Consider the following 21707-nt stretch of genomic DNA (forward strand, 5'->3'; position numbering starts at 1 on the left):
ATGTTTAGTAATACTGAAATGAAACCAGTTTCACAGTATCTATTGACAAATGTAGTTCACTTATTTCAGTGTATGTTCTAAATGTAAACACTCAGGATGTATAGAACATCTAAACTAGTAGCTTAGGATAAAGGAGACTATAACATCTACCTCTGGCTCTGAGACATCACCATTGCTAGATATTTTGTGGAGACTTTTAGTCCAGTTTCAGGTGACACTTCTAGGACATGGCACACTCCTATATCAGATACACGATGAGACCTCGTGGGGCAGCCTGGCCTGGTCTGGGGACAGAATTAAATCAAGTGGGTGTGTAGTTTCTTTATACCCCAGTCCTGAATTTTTATGCCATCTTTCTAGCTGTCTTGAATCTGTCCTTCATCTGTAGCTGCTGCAAATCCATGTTGGATAGAGAGTGTTCAGTGCATAGGGAAGTGGTGTGATTATCACAGTCTCTTCACAGTTCACTGTTTCTCCCTCTCCAAGCCCCTCTCTCTCGCTGATGTGAATAGCACCGCCCTGAACATGTCCCTTCAAACATTCCCGTGGTTGACATCTACACATGCACTTGTGATTCAGCACAATCTCAAGGAAAGACAGTCAAATCAAAATTAGAAATTCTCTAAAAATAACCCAAAGTGAAAATTCTAATAAAACTTGTAAACTATATGATTTTCTAAACCATATTCTTGCCAAAACTGCCTATAGCATTTACAGTGACTAGCAGTGCGATGATTCAGTTCACTTAGAAACCATTTTAATGCATCATTAGACCATATAGTAGTACAAATATTTTTGCTGTACATAGAGTCATATGTCTAAGATGAGATTTCTGTTTTTTCTGCTTTAATCTTGGTTATTTTTTTTTGGATAGTCTAAAATTACAACTGGGGATATTTACTTTGAATTATCAATTAAGATCTTAGGATCAAATAGTATGAAATAAATATTTTGTAGGATCACACCTTTAACTAACTCAGGTTAAAAGTTTTTGGTCAAGATAGGAGAGGTTTATATGTCACTTTTAGTCAGTTAATAATAATTTTAAAATAATAATTTGACATCAAGTTGTTCTTTTCCCTCAAAATCATAAAGCAAAGTCAAGTCCTACAATGTCATGATTTGATCAGTTTATGACTTGAGCTGAGTGAGGAAAATCAAGAAGGCAGTTGATATAATAAAAAAAAATTCTGTGTTAAGGAGTCAAGATCCTGAATGAAAGTCCTTAAGACTGCTTGTTTCTGGTTGTGTGTCCTTAGACAAACAACTAAACCTTTCTGGGCTAAGGTTCTTTTTGTTATTGAGAGGAAGGATGATTTATTTTTGATTAATGAAATATTATGAGAGAGTTGATGACTAGCTTCCAATTCTCACTGTGATCTTATGACTGAAGTAGAACCATTTAATTTCACTCTACTCTTTAAGATTGCTCATGTCATTTCATTTCTTTAAAAATCTTCAGAATTCAACCTAAAAACATAGTGGCCTTCATAAATGAACAGCTACAAATGCTCTTGAGAGTATCCAATCTCTGGCTTCCTCCTCAACCTGCTTCCTCTGACCTTTCTCAGTGAGAGCATCAGCACCTGGCTCTTTCAGAACCAGGCCATGTGATGCCATATTGTTCAGGTAGGGGACCATGTCGTTGTGGTCCCTGGGGAACCTCACTGACTCTGAGGTCCAGGCACTGTCCTCCCTGCCCTCTCTCATCTAGGCTTTAATTAGACATCAAGCTCAAAAAGGCCTGAGTGTATGTCATCAAAAGGACCACATGCCTGAGACTCGGCCTGCCCAGCGTGGGCTGTCTCCTATTCCCAAAACAAAATCAGGGAAAGGGGTGTCATGTCTTCTCCAACCGTACCTTCAGCCTATGTAGAAGTTAAGTGGCTTTTGTAAGGAAATAACTTGGCATGGTAATGTGGTGTTTGCATAAAATCTATTAACTCAGGATACAGAATCTGAGACCAGAGGAAGAGGATATTTAAATTAAATGAAAATTCTGAAGAAGGCAAATAGAAACTCAGAGACACAGATTGAGGTTTAGAGACTTGTCTTATTTGACACAACTAATGGGAATGTTCTCTTTTGAAAATGTCCTCAATAAGTTTATAATCTGATAATAGAACTATACTGTACACAAAACATCATTCCTGTAAAATGTAGTCAATTCAGTGCGAGTGAGCAGTCTGGGATGGGTATTGAAATTGAAGAAGTTGGGAAAACAACAGCATAAGCTGGAACAGAGGTATGGAAATAATGTGGAATTCTTCGGAGCCTGGGTGTTAGAAAGTGTGCAAGAGCGGGAGCTAGAAATGAAAACAGAAACAGGCACAAGAAGATGCAGGATCCTCGTTTGTGTGCCTTGGTCAGGAGCTGGAATTTCATCCTTACAGGAAGAGAGCTCAGTGCCGACTTTAACTGGTGCCACAAAATGACCTGATTTGCCTGGTAGAAAATCCGTCCAGGAACCCAATAGGAGATAGGTTAGAGAGAGCCAAGATAAAGGCATGAGACTTGTTAGGAACATAATTCCAGAGGTGAGGGCATGTGCTGATCGTGAGTCTAGAGATTACCTTGATCCTGACCCATAAACATGAAACTAAATGCAGTTAGTTCACCTGTTACTGCTTTTTGATATTCAAAGAAAGTATGCCAATGCTCAGAAAGCACTATTTATAGTCATGACACAATGACTTCGCCTTAATAAATTGCATCTGCAGTGATCTTATTTCCAAATAAGATCACATTCTGTAGGATTGGGTCTAAGGACTTCAGCATGTGAAATTTGGAAGACACAGTTCCACCCAAGATTTGATTTGTCTCATCACCTATGATCTTATTTTTGTGTTTTCATATAGTTGTGAGCTGAGATTGAAAGTCCACGACTATTTACTGGGACAGAGAATTTGAGACTTTGTCCAGGATCTAGAACCTGCTTATTTCTATGACACTTTCTCAGCCCCACCACTAGTCACATTGGGAGCCAATAATTCTTTCTTGTGAGTCTTCTCATGTGCAGTATGGGGTGTTCAGTGGCATCCTCGACCACTATGCACTAATCACCAATAGCATCCTTTTCCCATTGTGATAACCCACAATGTCTCCAGATAATGAGTATAAAACTATCGCCTATAAATGCATCTTGTTTGGAAATGTAGAAAACAATGCAGCTTTTTATCATAAAGCATAAGGAATAATTAGATACAATTAAATAGTGAAGAGTTTTGTTTGTATATGGGTGTGAAATCCCACCTAACCACTTGTGCAGAACAATTGTTCAAGGAGGCTGTGCTGAGAACTGGGTGGGAGTAATATGTGAGTGTTGCCCAGAGGAGTGTGAGATGTGTATCAGCTGAGTCCCCACTGACAGAGCGGGGAGCACGGCTGTGAGAGGAGATCCAGATTTGTGCCTTGGGTTAAGTTATTCTAGAACCATGGTTTCTAACTGGGGGGAGAGGGGGTGACAATGTCTGGAAAGAGATGATGCATGGGTAGATGGATGGAGGGATGGTTGGTTGGTTGAGTAGTTACCATATGGCAATAGAATTTCAGAGAAGAAAGAATAATTCTAAACAAATTGCCTTTTTACTTGGGCAGATTAACTCAGTACAGAGAGGGTGACCTTGCCCCATCCGTGCAATATACAGCAGCATGATGTCTAGAGTAGTAGTGGAGGACATTGGAGCCTGATACATCTTAACAATGAAACTCTGGCTCCCTGGCAAACTAGAACTGAGTTTGTCCTTGAAGACATGGCAGAAGCATGTCTTTCAGCCCTCAAGTACAGAGAAACTAACACAGGAGATGGTATGGTGGAAAAAACATGAATATCTTCCAGATCCAGAGAACGCTTGGGAGCACCTTCTCCTATGCCACTGTACTTCCTCAATGGGAAAAGGTGGTGCATTCTACAAACTGGGGGCCAGAATTCAGGCCTCAAACTCCATGGAACTTCTGGTGACTTTATATGTTTAAAGCAAAAGTCATTTCATTGGTGTTGTTAACCATCAAATACAAAATTACTTTGGGCTCTTTGGTAATGATCAGTTGCAGAGATAAAAGAGTCTGTGTGTATACTATGAATAACTCAGTGCTGTCAGTCAAGACTGCCTGTGCTTTAAATCAGGCTCCTCCAAGGCCCATCAGTCTAGCCGCAGGCTACCCCAAGCCAGGGTACTACTTGGCTATGTTTTGAATCTCTAACTTCAATCTGGAGAATGTTTCAATTATAGAACATTAGGGAGAGCCCACATCCTGGAAAGACTGTACACTCTACTCAAGCTGTGAAACAGGAATTAAGTGTCCATTGACTCAGCAAATGAATCAATGAAATGAAACTCTAAATTCTTTCAAAAATACAGCTTTGAAAGCTTATAGACATAATCTTTCTAGTGTGTAACTGACAAATATACAAAGTTTTGAAAAAAGACAGTTTTCAACAACTTACAGAAAAGTATATTCCTGATGTAGAATACCTATAAGGCCTAAAGTTTCTTTAAGAAAAAATACAGCAAAATGTCAAGTGCTATATTAATTTCTCCATCTGAACACAGTGACGCTCACACTGGTCACTTCATTGCAATTTATGCCTATCACAAATGGTAATTCCTTACTGGGAGAATTTTCTTGAAAAAATGATTCAGTAGGTCTACCAGTCTATGTATAATTCTACTTTCAAACTGCATTCCAAATCCATTTGCGCATTTCCCTGTTCATCATTCACTGCTCTGACCACTCCATGTGCTGCAGAGCCTCAGACCCTTTCATATTGCCCAAGTTCATTGAGTTCCACACCTAGACAGGCTCATTGTGTTCAAATATAACAGAATGTCTGGTTTGAAATTGCTGGTGGCTCTTCATGGTAAAATTCACATCGAGGAGAGCCTGGGTCATCTTGCGTGTGCTCACCTCGCCAACACTTTATCCCCCCAGTCGTCTTCAGTCCACATGAAGCAGCCTTCCTCCCCCAAGGGAGCTGTTACTCTCGCCGTGGCCGCCACTTGAATGGGTCTTCTTTCCACGGCCAACTCTTTCCTGTCCTTCAGGCCTCTGCTTCAGCTCACCTCCTCAGCAGCCTTCCCTGAGCCTCTTACCATGAGGTAGCCCCTCATCCCCTTCCTACCCTTCCCAGTCACTAATTTGTGCCCCCTCTGTTTTGTTTTCTTCACAGCTTTTTTTATATGTTTCTCAAAGTGTCATGTTTGCCTATTTGCTTATTTTTTTATTGCTTCCTTACAATTAGGGGAAAAGAGGGTCTCTTTTCTGCCTGCTACTAAATCCCTTGTAATAGGAACGGTGTCTGACATAAAATAAAGGCTTACAAGATAAATGACAACATAGCCTGTATACATTCACCCAAAAATAATTTTATTTTATTATATCTATTTAAAATATTTATATATTAAGTGTATATTTTATATACACACTTGTAAATATATATATATATATATATATATATGCTTGTAAATATCCCTGAGTTTTTTTTTCTTATCCTGCTTTTATCTTGATATTGAATGTCATAGTGGATGAAACCATTTTATTAAGTACAGTATCTGGGTAGAATAAAGACAGCAACTTGAAACAATAAAGAATTTTATCTTCTTTGAATACCTTTCTGCACCATGAATATATACTTGGAATACCACCTAGAATTAGTGTAGATTCCTTGGCAAAATGCCATCAGTTCCTTCTAAAAGAAGAATTCCTTTACTTTGGAATTTATATCGATGTAGTAATGACTACTATAAACTCTAAGCCACAGCTTATAGTTCTCGAGCCTATACTTCAACCATATATATCCTTCTATTAGTGTGTTGAGATCTGTTGGTTTTTCTCTTTTAGCTCTCCATCCACATACAAAACCTCACTTTTAAGGTTCTGAAGTTTCACATGAATAGATTTTTCTGATGGCCCAGTGAGTGAGATATTTCTATTTCCCCTAGAAGAGCTCTTCATTTCCACATTTTATTCACATTTGCATTTATAGAAGATTTTAAAGCACTTACTGGGTAATAGCACACTCATCCCTAACATTAAAGTAGCCACTGTGGGTCCTTTTCTGCTTGGCTAGCTTAGTCTGACATCATAGTTTGAGGAATGACCTTCACATCCTGGAGCCAAAGGCTTATTTCCCACCTGTCCCCAACCATAGTCACCACTCTGAGTACTCAAAAAAATGATGCTCACATTTCTGTGGTATGTTTCAGCAACTGGGAAGTGTATACAGTATACTTGCTGCCATCTTGAATGTTGGAAACATTGAATTTTCTTCTGTGGCAACTGAACACCAGATTGACAAGAGCTACATTTACAATCATGCAGCTCTGGAGAATTGTAAGTTATATGATCTTCTATTCAAAACTAAATTCCTTCAAGTGTTATATCCTTCGTGTCCGATAAGGATAATTTCAAGCAGTTATACTCATGGAATCCTTGAAAGGAGGCACAGATTCGATTTGTGTAAAATAAAATTTTTAAAGTCCATTATTTAAAACAGATTTTAATGACTGAGAACTGATTACTTTAGAAAACATTTCTGAAGACTAGGCTTTTATGACTGTGTTAGTAGCTATTTATTTTAATGTGAAAATACAGAAGCAAAATAAGACATAGTTAACTGAGAGGGGAAAAAATTGAAGTGTTTATCCTGCAGACTTAGAAAATAAATCATTTAAAAAGCAATAAAACCTGTCTTTTTACTGAATCAATTTTATATACCCATTTGTCCTGTATTAATTAATTTTTTAGTCATTTTCCACACAAGAAGAGCACATCATGGTACTACTTCAAATCAAGTTTTCTCCTAATAACAGAGTTTGATGAATTATTCCAAATAAGTGAAGGACTCTTACTACTGTCTTCCAGTGGAATAGATTTTTATGCCTTGTTATTTTTATATTAGTATATTTTTTCATAACTATATTTGTTATTTCATTCATAGCCTAGGGAACCATGATATAAATATTTATGCATATATTTTTCCCAGAATCATATTTACCTCAGAACAAAATGAGAGGTTTTAGGGTAATTTCAGAGACCTAAATGCCAAATATTCCTGGCCCAGATTCATCCATCTTCTACTAACATACAAGAAATAGTTTCAGTGGCACAAAAGCCATCAGGTTATCAGAAATGACAGGAAGAGAGGAAGAACCAGACAACTTTGGTAAGATTCAGTTCTCACCATCTAATCATAATTAGAAGAGTTAACAGAATGAGATGCAATTGTGTTAGTTTGCTTAAGTCCCTGAGATAAATCAGCTTAGCCAGAGAAAAGGTTGATTTGGGTTGTGGTTTCAGCAGTTTTAGTCTGTGTTCACTTGCTCCTTATTCTCTTGCTTTGGGGCCTGTGCCCAGCCTCCATCATGGCGGAGAATGTGCAGTGAAGCCAAGCTGCTCACCTATACCGACCAGGAAACAAAGGTGCAGCGAGAAAGAGGCCTCTTCAAGAGCACACCCACAATACTCTACTTCCGTCCATAAGCCCTGCTCCCTAGGCTTCCACCACTTCCCTGTGGCACCACAGGCTGGGGATGTAGCCTTTGGGAGACATTTAACATCAATCCAATATTTGTAAATAAGAGTATACTAAGAAACAACCAAACTAGAAGATTGTTTTGATATATCTATTTCTGTGTAACAGGACAGTAACACAGGTCAACAAAAAGGTTAGTGTGAATATAATTAAGACACTTTCTGGAATAGCCACTTTTGGAAAATAAGAAATGTTATTAATTTACATTTAAATGATTTATAATTAAAGTTCAAAGGAATTATTTCCAAACCAAAGCCGCACATTATTTCACCAGGAATTAGTTCTGCCCTTTCTATCTTGTATGTATCACTCTTAGCATTTCTCTGCATGTTCATCTTTACCATTCTCAAGCCAGTATCACCTCTTACCTGAACTAAGTAACCTCCTAACTGCTCATTCTGCATCAAGAATTGAGCTTTTTATGCCCATTCTCCACAGTTAATCCAGAAACTACTTAGCTCGTGTGTCAGCGGGCTCTCATCTCCCTCCATTTCTACTGCCTCTCTCTTCTTCTACCTGCTCTTTTCTCCCCTACCCATTCTACCCTGTCTTCACCATCCTTCTCCCTCCTTCTGCTCCTTGTATTTCCGTCTCACTTCCTACTTAAATTTCTTTAAATTTCCATGCCTGCTGGGGCAAGATCATCAGGATTGGAACTTCCTTGTTAAACTATTGCACTTAATATTATGTCCTTGAATAAAAGGCCTAGTGTGTACCAGACAATAAATGTATGTCAATGAATGAACAATATGGGAATAGAAATAGACATACAGATCAGTGGGGGAGTTCAGAAACAGGTGCCTCTAAAATTCCCAAAATATAACAAATCAATTGAGAATCAATGTGGTAGAGACAACAATCTACTTAGCCATTTGAGAGAGGGGGAATTTGAATTCTTCTCAAACATTGTATACCAAAGTGAAATCTAAACATATAATTTAATGGAAATGTTATAAAATTACCAGATGAAATGCATTTGTATAATTCTTTGGGGTGAAAAAGGACTTGAAGCTTATGTTCAGAAAACCAAAAGCAAAAATTATTTTCCTGGAAATGATGTTTGACTACCTAGAAATTAAACTTTTATAGTACTCTGCGTGCTAGAGGTTGAAAGGTCCAGCCCAAGGCCTGCAGCTTACTGTAGTGTCCAATGCAAGTCCGTATCAGGAAGCCAGTAGGTCTGCAATGGGACACTGAAGAATCTAGGATGGAAGGCTGAAGAGTCTATGATAAAGGCTGAACAGTCCCAGGCTGAAGCCAAACAGTCTGTGCCAGAAGCCAGGAGGTGACATCCCAGCTAAAAGTGAGGACCGGAGGTACTCTAAAGAACCAGCAATTGGGGACTGGGGGTTTAGCTCAGCGGCATAAGCAGGTGGTCGTGACTTCGATCCCTGGTACCGATTAAAAAAATGAAAAAGACAAAAAAAAAAACACCAGCAATCAGCAATCAGTCCCTCCTAGTTTGCCTTTTTATTGTATGCAGGCTGCTCACCTAGGATAGTACAGCACTCACACCATCGGCCTGCACTCCTCTTGTACAAGATGAGGATATAAAACTAGGGACCCTGCTCCCTGCTTAAAAGCTTAAAAGTTCTGACCCACTCAAATTGATACAATGAACAGTAATATCCTAGAAAGGTAACTGCTGAATCATTTAGTTAAGCTTCTAGACTTCTTAAGTTGACACAATGTATAAACCATAACAAGTACATAAAGAAAACATAAATTAAGTTTCAGTGCAAATGAAAATGAGAAAAAGTATTTGCAGATATCCCCAACAAAATAAAAACTTCCCTTTAAACTCTAAAGAGATCTTATAAACCAGTTAAGAAATGGTGCACTTACAAATGCAACAAGGCAATTTACAAAATCAGAACCACAAATCACAAATAAAAATGAAAAACAAAAACAAAAAAATGTTCAACTTGGTATAATTAAAAACAAGACATTTTCCTATCAAATTGGCTATTTTTAAAAACAATTTCTGGTATCTATGAAATTATATTGAAACTGTCGATCTGTTTGGCTAAGAGGAATATATATAATTGTGTCAGGCTTTTTTTTTTTTTTTTTTTTTTTTTTTTGGTATCAGGAATAGAACTAGGACTTCATGTTTGCCAGGCAGGTACTATGCCACTGAGCTATATCCCCAGCCCTAATTGGTTCAGTTTTTGAAGAAGTTAAGTAGTTTATGAACCAGTTGCTGGTTTAGACAATCTTTCATGACCAAGATATTTACCCTGTTTTTTACCATTATGAACCTATGGAAACAACCTAATATCTAACTATTAAAAAGTTATTGACAGAATATGTTAAATAGGCAGCAAATTAAAATCATGTTCAAAAACAACATTAAACAAAATGGGAAGTACTTAAAATATTGATACAGATTTTGTACAGAGTAAAGGCAGTAAACATGCCTAAAATGAAAGAAATGAATGTAAATTTTAAAGATAAAATTTCTCTAATAAGCCTATTACTACTTCTACCATTTGAAAAAATGTTTGAAGATGAAGTTCAGTAACTGTAGCCACATAATCAGAAAATAGCTTGTCAAAAGGTCTAAAAGTGAATTCAAACAGTTCAAAATGTTTTTGAAAGAAAACTCCTGAGTTTAAAATTTAGCCTGTTGGGCTGGGGATTTAGCTCAGTGGCACAAGCACCTACCTGGCAGGCACCAGGTCATGAGTTTGATTGATCCCTGGTACAAAAAAAAAAAAAAAAACAGCCTGTTATGAAGTAATTTTGGTTAAAGATGCTTATTACATCCAAAAATGAATTTTTTAATTAAATAAAATGAATTTTAAATCGTTCTTATTTATTATTAAAATGCTAAATAAATGTTTATTTAGATATTTTATCAAAATTTAGTGACTAAAATATGGAACTAAAAGAAGTATCAGAGGCCCATGAATATTGAGGTAGGTTTGTTCTCTTCAAATTGCACATTGCCGAAGGTTGTCCAGAGTAGTTTATTTGGTATACGTCCAGCTTCCTATTAATTTCTACATTTGGAAAATAATTACATAATAATGGTCTCAAAATTATACCAAGTCTACTCATCATGCTTTTTTTTTAACTTGGGAGTAGGGATTGAACCCAGGACCTTCACACTGAACTTCATCCTCAGGCTTTCTTATTTTTTATTTTGAGACAAGGTCTTGCTAAGTTGCCAAGGCTGGGCTCACACTTGTGAACCCCCTGCCTCGGACTCCCGCAGTACTGAGATTACAGGTATGAAGTACTCTGCCCCAGCTTTTGCTCTGAAATTATTTAGTATATTTTGGTGAAATTGTATTGACCATCACATTGACAGCTACTCGCCTGGTGCAGTTTCACGTTGCCAGCCAGTTTGCTTTGGGTTGCACTGCGTTAAGCAGCCAGCCTAGTTTGACCAGTGGAGAAAATCATCACATATTTATCTCCCATCATCTGAAGGAAGTGAGTTAAAACATTTTCATTTTTCAAAAGTGATCTCATTGCTTAATTTCTTCTTACAACTTATCTATTGGTTTTTCAGCTGCTTCCCTGCTTTGCATTCAGGCAGATGAGTTACAAGACGCTCTTACCTCCCACTGTGTGGTGACTAGAGGAGAAACTATTATACGACCCAACACTGTAGAAAAGGCTAATGATGTCAGAGATGCTGTGGCTAAAACTTTATATGGACGTCTCTTTAGTTGGATAGTCAGCTGCATTAACAGTTTATTGAAGCATGACACATTGCCAAGGTAAAACATTTCATACAGACTTTTCTCCTAAATGTCAGGTGATAGATGTATTTTGCAATTTTTTGTGTGAGTCCCTTTGAAGATTTTTAATAGGATAATTTATTTATCAACATTATATTTCAATAGATATACATCATTTCTTACCACCTTGTTATGCCATATTATTGGAAAATTTTTGATTGCTGTAACATAAAAATTCTACCAGCATTAATAATCACAATGGAAAGTGATTTTTTAATGTGGCATTTTACAATCAGTTAACATATTATTTTAATTTGAAAATATACCATGAAGTATACACCAGGTATAATTGTGTATGCACATTTATACTTGTGTACACACATGGTTATACCATGAAGATATACCATAAAGTATACACATTTACACTTGTGTAAAATGTCAATTCATCAATTTTAAATGTTTTTCAAAGTTTTAAATCAAATCTTGAAGATAAGGAAAAACTTCCTTTCACATTTAAACTCTCACTATAACCTCCTTAAGGGTAGGTATTATGACTTCCAATGAATTTTGAAATAGAACTGGTGTATCTAAGTGAAAGATAAGGCCATGGTGTAGGTACAAATGACGTATGACCCTAACACGATAGCCTTTATACTAGTAATTGCTGACCCCATTGTCTGGATTGTACCTAGGTGTAAGTCCTTACATTTACATTAACAGCCTTGTTCTGCCATAAATTGTATGAATTTAAGAAATATTGCCTGTGGAAAGATGAATGCTTACTCTACCTCATTCATACCTGCTAAGTATAAAAAGTCATTTTATGCACATTTCAAGTGAGCAGTTCATTATTTTTCCACTAAAATACATCTCACACCATATCATTATTCCATCAAACTGTCTGTGAGTTAATCCATTATTCCTTTCATCCACTTAGCAATGTGCCCCTTAAGGTTACTTCCTTACCTACACCTACTGAATCTACAAATCATAGCCCAGTTTGCTCATTAAGACCAAAATGGTTTATATGTTCATTTGTGGCCTTCTCTCTAATGTCAAACATTCATATAAAAACAGAAAAGCTCAAAATTTTTCAACAAACTTATGTTTCACATACTGTAATCAAGGTAAAGACTTGATCTTATTTATTAATTATCATATGCCTGATATCCCACAATAACCTATCTGTTGAATGTAACTTCCCTTTCTGTACAAAATGAAAACTACCCAAGACTTAGGTTTTAAAAGAATGTTTTAAACAGCAAGCTTTAAAAACACAAAAGCAGAACCAATTGACACAGTTTAGTTTGATTCTGTCTGGATTTACAGTGAGATGTTGGAAAGCCTGTGATCCATGCCAGGCTTTGCTACTAACTTGTCACGTGAGGTTGGGCAAATGACTGCATTTTTTCTGGGTTTCTCACTCATCCGCTGTTAAATAATGCCACTGAATGCCAAATCAGTGGCTTTAATTGTTGATGGTATTTTAAAGCCTTCTAAGGACCTGTTAAAAACTGTCTATATCCTTCACTTCAGAATAAAAACATGGGTACAACACATTTTTAAACAATAAGTTAAGTACTTTATGGAACCCTGTGGGCAAAGGTGCCGTAAAAGGATAATAAGTTTCACTAAACCAACATGAATCTTAACTAGACATCTTGACTCAACTACTGTTTAAAGTGAGAGCTTTCAGAAATCTTTACCTGGTTTGCCCTTTGTCCATTCTACCACATCTTTAAAGTAGTCTGTGTCAATCACTTCCTCCAAATATGGGGAGTGTACTTGAGTTACTAACAATCATTTCTTCATCATGCAGTAGAATTACCTGCACCAGCCAAACAGTGAGCACAAAAAGACCCTTGTCCTTCTTTGCTTTACAAGTGTACATAAAAGTAATTTTCAAGGCATGTATTTTTTTTAGGAGAGAAACACACTTCTTGACCAAGCACTAGCCTTTTGTTAACAAAAGTGACCATACTAAAAAACAGAAAAATGCACTTGAATTATTTAATTGTGAAATACCATTGTATTTGATTGTACTTGAAAGTATTTAATTATAAAATAAATCCCCATGTGTCTTTCTCCAGGTCACCATTTATTTTGTATTTAATATATATATATGCATATATATATGCATATATATGCAAATAATCCAAAAATAAATGATAATTCTTCAAATAAGATATTTTCAGTAAGATTTTAAATTGTTCTAAAATGAAAGACTAAATATACTCCTTAATAGAATTTATGCTTTTCTGGTACAGTTTTAATTGAATATGCTTGCTGTCTTCTTGCTGACAGCCAGATTGGGTTTTGTTTTGTTTTGTTTGTTTTGTTTTTATTTTGTGTCTTGTTTTGTTTTTATTTTTTGTAAGAAACCCTGTAATCCAGGCAAGCCTCAAACTTGCAGTGATCCTCCTGCCTCAGCCTCCCAAGTTGGGGGATTACAGCTGTGCACCATTATGCCCAGCCAGCTTGTTGTTAGTATTATTCCTGTCTCAGTGCTGTGACTTTGTACTTATAACCCACAAAGAATTTTTTTAATTTTTTGTAGTGCATGAGAAAGAGATTAAGAATGGTTTCTATAGTACAAGGAAAATATGTGTGTTAACAGTTAATGCTACCTCCATTATCTTTACATTCTGTGGAGAGGAACTTTTTCAGTTGAGAAAATGTCAGCTGGGATAGAAGTAATCCTAGTTACTTGGAATGTTGAGGCAGTACGATTATGAATCAAAAGGATTTGTGAGCAACTTTGTGAGTCTTTGTCTCAAATAAACTAAAGAAATAACAAAGGATAGAGATGCATCTCAGTGGTAGAATGCTGGCCTAGGGTGCCTGAAGTCCTACATTCAATTCCTAGTATTAAAAAAAAAGAGATAAAACAATTTTGCTCTAAGTGTGTGTTCTGGTAGTAGTTTCTTAGGTCAGCCACATATAGGAACTTTGAGATACTTTATTAGCTCCTAAGCAAATAAATAATAACTAAAAAGAATACCACTTTTATTCTTCCAGTGGGAGTGGTGATGAGCTGAGCATTGGCATTCTTGATATATTTGGCTTTGAAAATTTCAAAAAAAATTCCTTTGAGCAACTGTGCATTAACATTGCAAATGAACAAATTCAGTATTATTTTAATCAACATGTGTTCGCATGGGAACAGGTAAGTCAAGGTACTTACTCTAAAGATGCATGTGTGCATAATTGTACAAATGAAGCAGAACAAAACCCATAGGTTTAAAGTTTTCAGCATTTAAAAAGGTAACGAAAAAACTGTCTTTTCTCCATATCAGTAGTAAAAACAAACAAAAAATACAGTATGAATTTCATGAAACTTAATATGTAATGTTAAAATTCCTTCACTGAAAATGAATTCACTGTTCACCAAAACTTAGCATGCGTAAGTTCTTTCAAACAAAGAAATCTATGAAAGTTTAAGTAAACAGATGTGTCTAACAGATTCTCTTTCTATAAAGTGCATAGCTGGAATTCTGTTTGGAATTTCAATACACATCTAAAATGCATTAAACCTCAGAATTCCGGTAGCTAAGCAACAGACCGTAAGATAATGGGTTTGATGCAAATGCCATAAAATGGTAATTTTGTCACAGTACAATGTGTAATTTATGATTCATCTTCAAAAATATTCTGCAGAGAAAAAGCAGAGACTTACTTGAATTGCATTTGACAAACTGTCATAGAATAAATTAATGTAGTAAAAGGAGCACAATTAATAGCATTCAGTACATCATTTGTTTCCTTCAGATAACATTATTTTGCTTTGTGTTTCTGGATTATGTTTTAATTTTAATTTAGCTAAATTAGAGATGTCTAAGCCTCTTTTTATTTAAAATATTTAGGTGTACTGAGAGTTTGTTTTGAAAATGGTGGTCATAAAAGAAGACATCTTAAGCCAAAAAAAAAGCATATAAATTTGAGACATGATATCTGACTCCCCTGCACCAGGATCTAGTTCTGTCACATTTTCATTACCTTTCTTCCGTCCCCTTCTGTCTCCTCCTCCACCTCTCTGTTGGCATCTTTCCATAGCCTAGGTATGTGATGAAATCTCTTTAGAATCTTAAAAACAGGAAAATACAAAAATGTAAGACACTTCCCCACCCCTCTGTAGCTCTGCCCCTTCAAGCTCCTTGACAGCATATTGGAGGCTCCCTGCAAAACACTGACTTCCTCGCCAGCTGAGTGTTGAATGCAGATCCTCTGGCTCTGACAGCCCCCACCCTGAAAGGCCCCAGTCTCATTAGTCTCAGTACATTTTTACCTTTCTCATTAGCCCGTAAATTCCTTTATTTCCAATATCATGTTTTAATTCTTTTTATATTTTCAGAGGCTGACATGAACTGATTTAACAACCTCTTTCTTAATTAAATAACGAATGCATTCAAACCAGAGACTGAAACAAGTATACCTGCTCTGTTTTGGGCTTTTGGTATAGATATGTTGGCCTATTTTGTAGCCCCAGGTATATCTTACCTACCACCTGACAAATAATGACTTGCAGGGTAGAACTGTGTTTTCTGGGTAAGATTAGAACTAAGTTTTATTGAAACTAAGCTTAAACTGGTGTATGATATGTCAATGATTATTATTACTTGCTTTTGATAGAATGTTATAGTTTTTAAAATCACTTTAGTGGACTTTAATTTCATCCTGATGTTCTTCTTTTGTCTTTGGTTTTGCTATACAAACTATTATTAAGGTCCTTCAGAATATTCTTGAGAAGTTTTCTAAACAAAACAATTCAAAGTTTCCCCCAGTGTAATTAAAACTTTATCTAGAACTCAGGGTTATGCCAAGCATTCTGATGAACTCAGGTCATTCTAAATCCTTTCTGATATCTTTCTAGACATTGTACCAAAGGTTAGTGGCCAAAGTATGATCAGGATAATGAACATGTGATCTGGTGGATAGGATTAGTCAGTGATTCCTTCAGTTTTAACCTATGGTTTCACCTTTGTTTTCTTTCATTTTGTTACTTTCTGTGAAGGCAGGAAATGTAACTTAAGAATTGCTTACTCTAAGTTAATGCATAAGTTATCACAGTTAAAAGTATGGGTCATGGTCACACTTCTTTTGGCCAAATATAATCCCAGACCTGACCTAACTGAGAGCTCCCGAGTTTAATAGAGCCATTATGGCAGTCAGTAGGACATGGCATTCAACTTCATGGGACGTACAAATGGCCCAGCTGTATCTCACTGAGACACATGCTTTGTGATGTACCTTCACAGACCAAGCACTTGGGTCCAACTTAAACCAACAAGCATTGTATTAACTGACAGTTCTATGACACTGTACAATAAATAGTAATCTTCTGTGAAACTATTCCCTTATTTAGCCCAATTTTCGTTTAGTTGTAAAGTGGGACACTCCAGCAAAGTTGTTTACAAAAATGTACTTGAAATATAATTTTCCCATTGACTTCTCCTATGAAAAATAATCAACATACTATAATAAACCATTTTTACTGACCTAATTTCTAGCTTTTCAAGTGGGTGATTTTATATTTCTTGAAATGGTTGCCTTCAACTCACCATTGGTATTGTTTTTCAAAATATTTTCCAAAATCCAGAAATCCACACTAGCCATTCACTGGCTTATGGGAGACACTGACTTGTTCTCTTTCTGGCTTACTGGCTGCTCGCTCGCACCACCCCCACTTACCAGAAAGGAGGGCGTGTTGCTTTCTTGCTCAGCCTCCCCAAGTTCCAACATGGCTGGATCTCTCGGGAGATGCTGACTTGTACTCAACCAAGGTTTAGGTGTGCTTGGTGTGCTCTTGTTCGTTTTTTGGTTGTCTTCCATATGGAAGAGGACTCAACAGTAAGCAAAGGGCAGTAGGGAGTTCTTTGGAGTTATATAGATCATATTAGAATCCTGTGTTAGAAATGTACATCTCTTTTTTTTTTTTTTTTTTTTTTTTTTGTCTATTTCATTTTTATCGGTACCGGGGATTGAACTCACGACCGCCTGTTTGCAAAGCAGGTACTTATGCTGCTGAGCTATATCCCCAGCCCCAGAAATGTACATCTCTTGTCAAAGGTATTCACATACTGGGGCTGAACTGGTGAGTTTTGTCCTTTAATTTGCTGCCATTTTATGATCATTGTGGCCTAGAAAACACGAAAGGGTAAACTTTGCTCCCTAATAGTTTGTGTTTCAAGTCAAGGGGAGCACACACAAGCCACAGATTGGCCATCCCTAAGTATGAATTTGGAGTAAAATGAATGACACTATTCTTTGAGGGCACTGGTCAAGTATTGGGCAACCGGAACATGTACATAATGTTACAAAGGATTGTGCTGGAGTTCTACTTCCCTTCCTATCTGTTTACACTTTGCATAAGTTTTCTTCATACATTAAAGTAATACATGTGAAGAGGTATTAAGTGTGCTGGTTTGTGTCTAATAGAAATGATTAATATTTGTTTCTGTACAAAGATACACTCTTACATATACCAGTCTATGTACACCTGTGGGTTTAGAGCTGAAGGGATTTTGTAAGCAGGAGGCTACTTACAGAGCATAATGGAAACAATAACTGCAATTATGGCTCTGACTGCTCTTGCAGAAAGTGATGTGTATGACTTTCATCTCCAGCTGTTCACATCCTAAAATTTAAAGCTTCTGAGAGTTTGAATGTGGACTTCAACACATAATTTGTGTCAATTACAAAGAAAAAAATTGATTCAATACACAATACCTACATTTTCAACTTTTTCACCATTATAAAGTAACAAGAATCAGTCATCTGATAAAAACTGTGGGCAATTGAAAAAAACCTCTTATAAATATCTTCATCTTGTTGTGCCTTAACAATGCGGCCTTCTAAATGTTATATCCTAATTTCTTTCCTATTAAGCAATATGTGTGCTGTGGTGATAAAGTTTGTCTTATTTTGGCTCTCCAAAAAAAGCCATGCTGAAGGCACTTTCTTTCAACATTAAGACAGCCAAATACATTTAGAAACCCTTGCTATAACAGATCTTCACTTTTAAAAGTACAGCCAAGTTTTTGGTTATGGTTTGGCATCACCTCTAAATATTCCTTACACTTCTCGTTCACTGTGTATGAAGGCTGATTTCCAGATAACTAAATTCACCAAGAGGCCTTGCAGCAGCCCCTAGCAGGAATATGTCTTCATCGTCCAGTAGCACACCTCTCCTTTCTATAGCCTTCACACCTGCTTAACATCCGAGCTGCTCACATAAGCTATTTATCTTCATTGATGAACATAGGGCTGGGTTGTGGCTCTGTGGTAGAGCTCTTACCTTGCATGCACAAGGCTCTAGATTCAATCCCAGCACCAGAAAAACAAAACAACCAAACATGAAGCTAGATCAGCATCTTCAATGTGATGTAGAGAGTTGTGGCAGTTACTTTTATCATATTTTACATTTTTTAAACTTTTGATAAAAATAAATTTCAATGAAATAAAGAAATGTAAGTCCATATATTTACTATACTTTTGTACGTGTGAAGTTAAAGCATACGTTCACAGCATGAAACAAATTTTGGCAAAGATTTACACAATAGTAAGGAAGAAATAATTGTAGATACAGGAGATCCTGGAATACAGAAAATTGCGTTTCTGAATTCCTAACCCAAATGTCCCCTTATCCTAAACTGACACCTGTCAACAGAACATAGACATAAAATCCTTTATAAATTTTAAAAAGTTTCAAGAATAAATATTGTAAGGGTCAGGAAGCTCAATGCATAGTGCCTGTCTGGTGAACACAAGGTCCTGAGTTCAATTCCTGGTACCAAAAAAAAAAAAATATATATATATATATATCATATACCAAAGTGAATAGAGTGAAATTTTCCTTTTACAATGTGTTATATACATCTTTTTCTGAATAAAAAAGTTGCTGTAGTGAGCAGCATTCCGAAACTCAGTGCTCCAAAATTCAACAAAATCTATGTAAAATAAAACATAGCTATTTATTAGGAATTACCCAAAATACTTTATCATTACATTATTTAAATTTTTTTAAATTTTTTAAATTTTTTTTTAAATTTTTTTTTAATTTTTATTTAAGGAGAAAAGAAAAGAAAGGGAAAAAAAACAGTGAAGGGGTACAAGTTATACAGATTTACAGAATAAAAAAATGCGCAGTAGGAAATCACTAGTTAATGGATTACATATTGCCATCTTAGAAATAATTGTTTAAGTCACAAAATTAAAGCTTGTAGAGTGGACATTCCAACAATGATACTGCAAACAGTTCTGTTCAATGATCCAATAAAACTCTGTGATATCATTTTCTATCTTATACATTTAAATATACATGCAGTTATATAGTTTAGAGCACTTTCTTTTCCTCTCTTTTGTACAGTGACTATTACACATTTTGGGTTTCATTGCTCCCACGGTTCTTGTTGCTTTTTTGGAAGAGAGTAAAACCAAATGTGACATAACAGAACAGAATCGGTCAAGTCAAAAGGGTGGACATAATAGATAATATAAGAACATAATACAAGGTGATCAACAATGGTTACCATAATGCCTCCCGCTATTTCTAATAGAATTGCCTATATCATTAGTTGTAATACAATTGAACAAAACCGTAAAGAATAAAACCGACAAAACCAAAACATTGGAGATATTGTAGGTCTTCAAAAGTAGATAAAAGTCAACGAGAATGGGCGTTATAATGAATCTCATTATCTTCTCAGCTGATGCCTAAACTTTCGAACCTGATACTATCCAGCAAAACAGAATATAGGAACCTCAGTCAAAAACAAGATGGTGAGAGTAATACAGGGCTTCAAATCGAGATAATAGAAAGTCAAAGTGGGTTACTATATTATATCCTGCTATATTTTTCCCTTTAATTAAATGGATAAAAATAAAAAAGTAAATAATGGAGTGGAGATTGAGAAAAAGGAGGGCATAACAGCGAAACAGGGCAGATCAAAACATAACCATTTAAGCAGAATAGTGTTTCACCACCAGCTAATCCTGACCCAAAAATAGTTATCATATTGACTCCCTCCCTGAAGTCCTTGAGTACAACTTCATATACTGTAGCATTAAGTATATCAAAACAATGTAAATCCATTTAAGAGAATGACAGCATTATAGAGTATTTAGAATCGACTAACAGAAAATGAACAATGGTCTCTGTATAATCTCCTTGTCTTTAAAAGGTTTTTTCTTATACTATCGTACATAACAAAATCCAATAAGATACAACCTGTTTAGACCATTGGAGACAGAAGAACAAAAGCTAGATGAGACTTCAAAACAAGATGGTACTAAATCAGCATTACCTATTAAGATGTCATTTTCTCCAAAAAAAGCTGTTCCTATCATCCAATCTTCTGTCTCATTTCTGTTGAGCTCTTTTTCTGTCAGTAGCTGTCAGTTTGTCTTCTTCATTTTGTTCTCTGCTCCATTCGTTGTGGCCTCCCCGCCCCTATTTCTGGGTTCTTTGTATTTTTCTTTTTTTAGAATATCCTGCAATACTTTCTGTAGGGTTGAATTGGTGGTTGCAAATTCCCCCAGTTCCTCTTTATCCTGGAAGCACCTCGTTTTTCCATCAATTTCCAGGGACAGTTGTGCAGGATATCTCAATCTTGGCTGTAGATTATTATCTTTCAAAGCTTGAATTATTTCTCCCCATGCTCTTCGTGATTTGATGGTTTGTGAAGAGAAATCTGCTGTAATTCTGATGGGTCTTCCCTTGTAAGTGATCTGTTTCTTGTCTCTTACAGCTTTTAATATTCTGTTCTTGTATTGAATTTCTGGAATTTTTATTATTATATGCCTGGGTGTTTCTCTTTTAGGGTTGTAGGTAGCTGGGGTCCTGTATGCCTCATACATTTGAGTATCTTTACCTTTTGCTAAATTAGGAAAATTCTCCTGGATTATTTCTGTGAGTAGCTTTTGTAGTTCACTTGTTTGTGTCCCTACTCCTTCTTTTAAGTTCTTAATCCTTAAGTTATGGCTCCTCTTATCATCTTCTTGTCTTTGTATTATTGCTGTGTGTTTCTTTGTTATTTTTAAGAAGTTTTTCATTTCATTCTCCCATGTTTCAAGTCTGCCCTCCAATTCAGATAGTCTGTCCTTAGTTTCTTTCAAGCTGTTATGCCAGTCTTGGGTAGACTTCTTAATTTCTTGATAGTCCCTTTGCACCTGCTTCACATACTCAATGCTTTCTCTGTTTTCTCCATCAAGCAATTCTCCCCTCTTTTTCTGTTCTTCCATTCCACCATCCGCTTTTTCCTGGGTGGTGCTTAGCATTTCTCTAACTATTCTGCATACTTCTAGCTTCAGGTCATTGATAACTTCATTCCTGAATTGGTCTATGAGGCTCTCTAAATGGCGCTTAATGTATATTGGTGCAGTGTCCACAATTGCCTGATTCTCAGGATTGGGGGTCGAGGAGCCTTTTTTGTTGCTTCCCTTCCCCATATTTTCTGTTCCTTATAAAATGTAATCTTACACAG

The 21707-nt window shown here is 36.2% G+C and overlaps 1 protein-coding gene across 18 annotated transcripts in view; it reads left to right on the forward strand.

The window, feature by feature from the left end:
- The window catches only part of Myo3a (myosin IIIA), a 180717-nt gene that overhangs the window by 108830 nt on the left and 50180 nt on the right, over positions 1 to 21707 (forward strand). For 13 of the 18 annotated variants that reach the window (XR_010043797.1, XR_010043798.1, XM_063238033.1 and 10 more), the window contains 4 exons: positions 6207 to 6333; positions 10851 to 10975; positions 11078 to 11265; positions 14245 to 14392. Coding sequence is in view for 13 of the 18 variants with exons in the window: in XM_063238033.1 (XP_063094103.1) it covers positions 6207 to 6333; positions 10851 to 10975; positions 11078 to 11265; positions 14245 to 14392 (588 nt within the window). In the remaining 5 variants the exon portion in view is untranslated. The other 5 variants (XR_010043800.1, XM_063238039.1, XM_063238030.1 and 2 more) reach the window with 4 other exon arrangements.

Source organism: Cavia porcellus, unplaced genomic scaffold (genome assembly GCF_034190915.1).
Source record: "Cavia porcellus strain 051 isolate PalLab524CR breed Dunkin Hartley unplaced genomic scaffold, mCavPor4.1 scaffold_27, whole genome shotgun sequence".
Classification (NCBI taxonomy): Eukaryota; Metazoa; Chordata; class Mammalia; order Rodentia; family Caviidae; genus Cavia; species Cavia porcellus.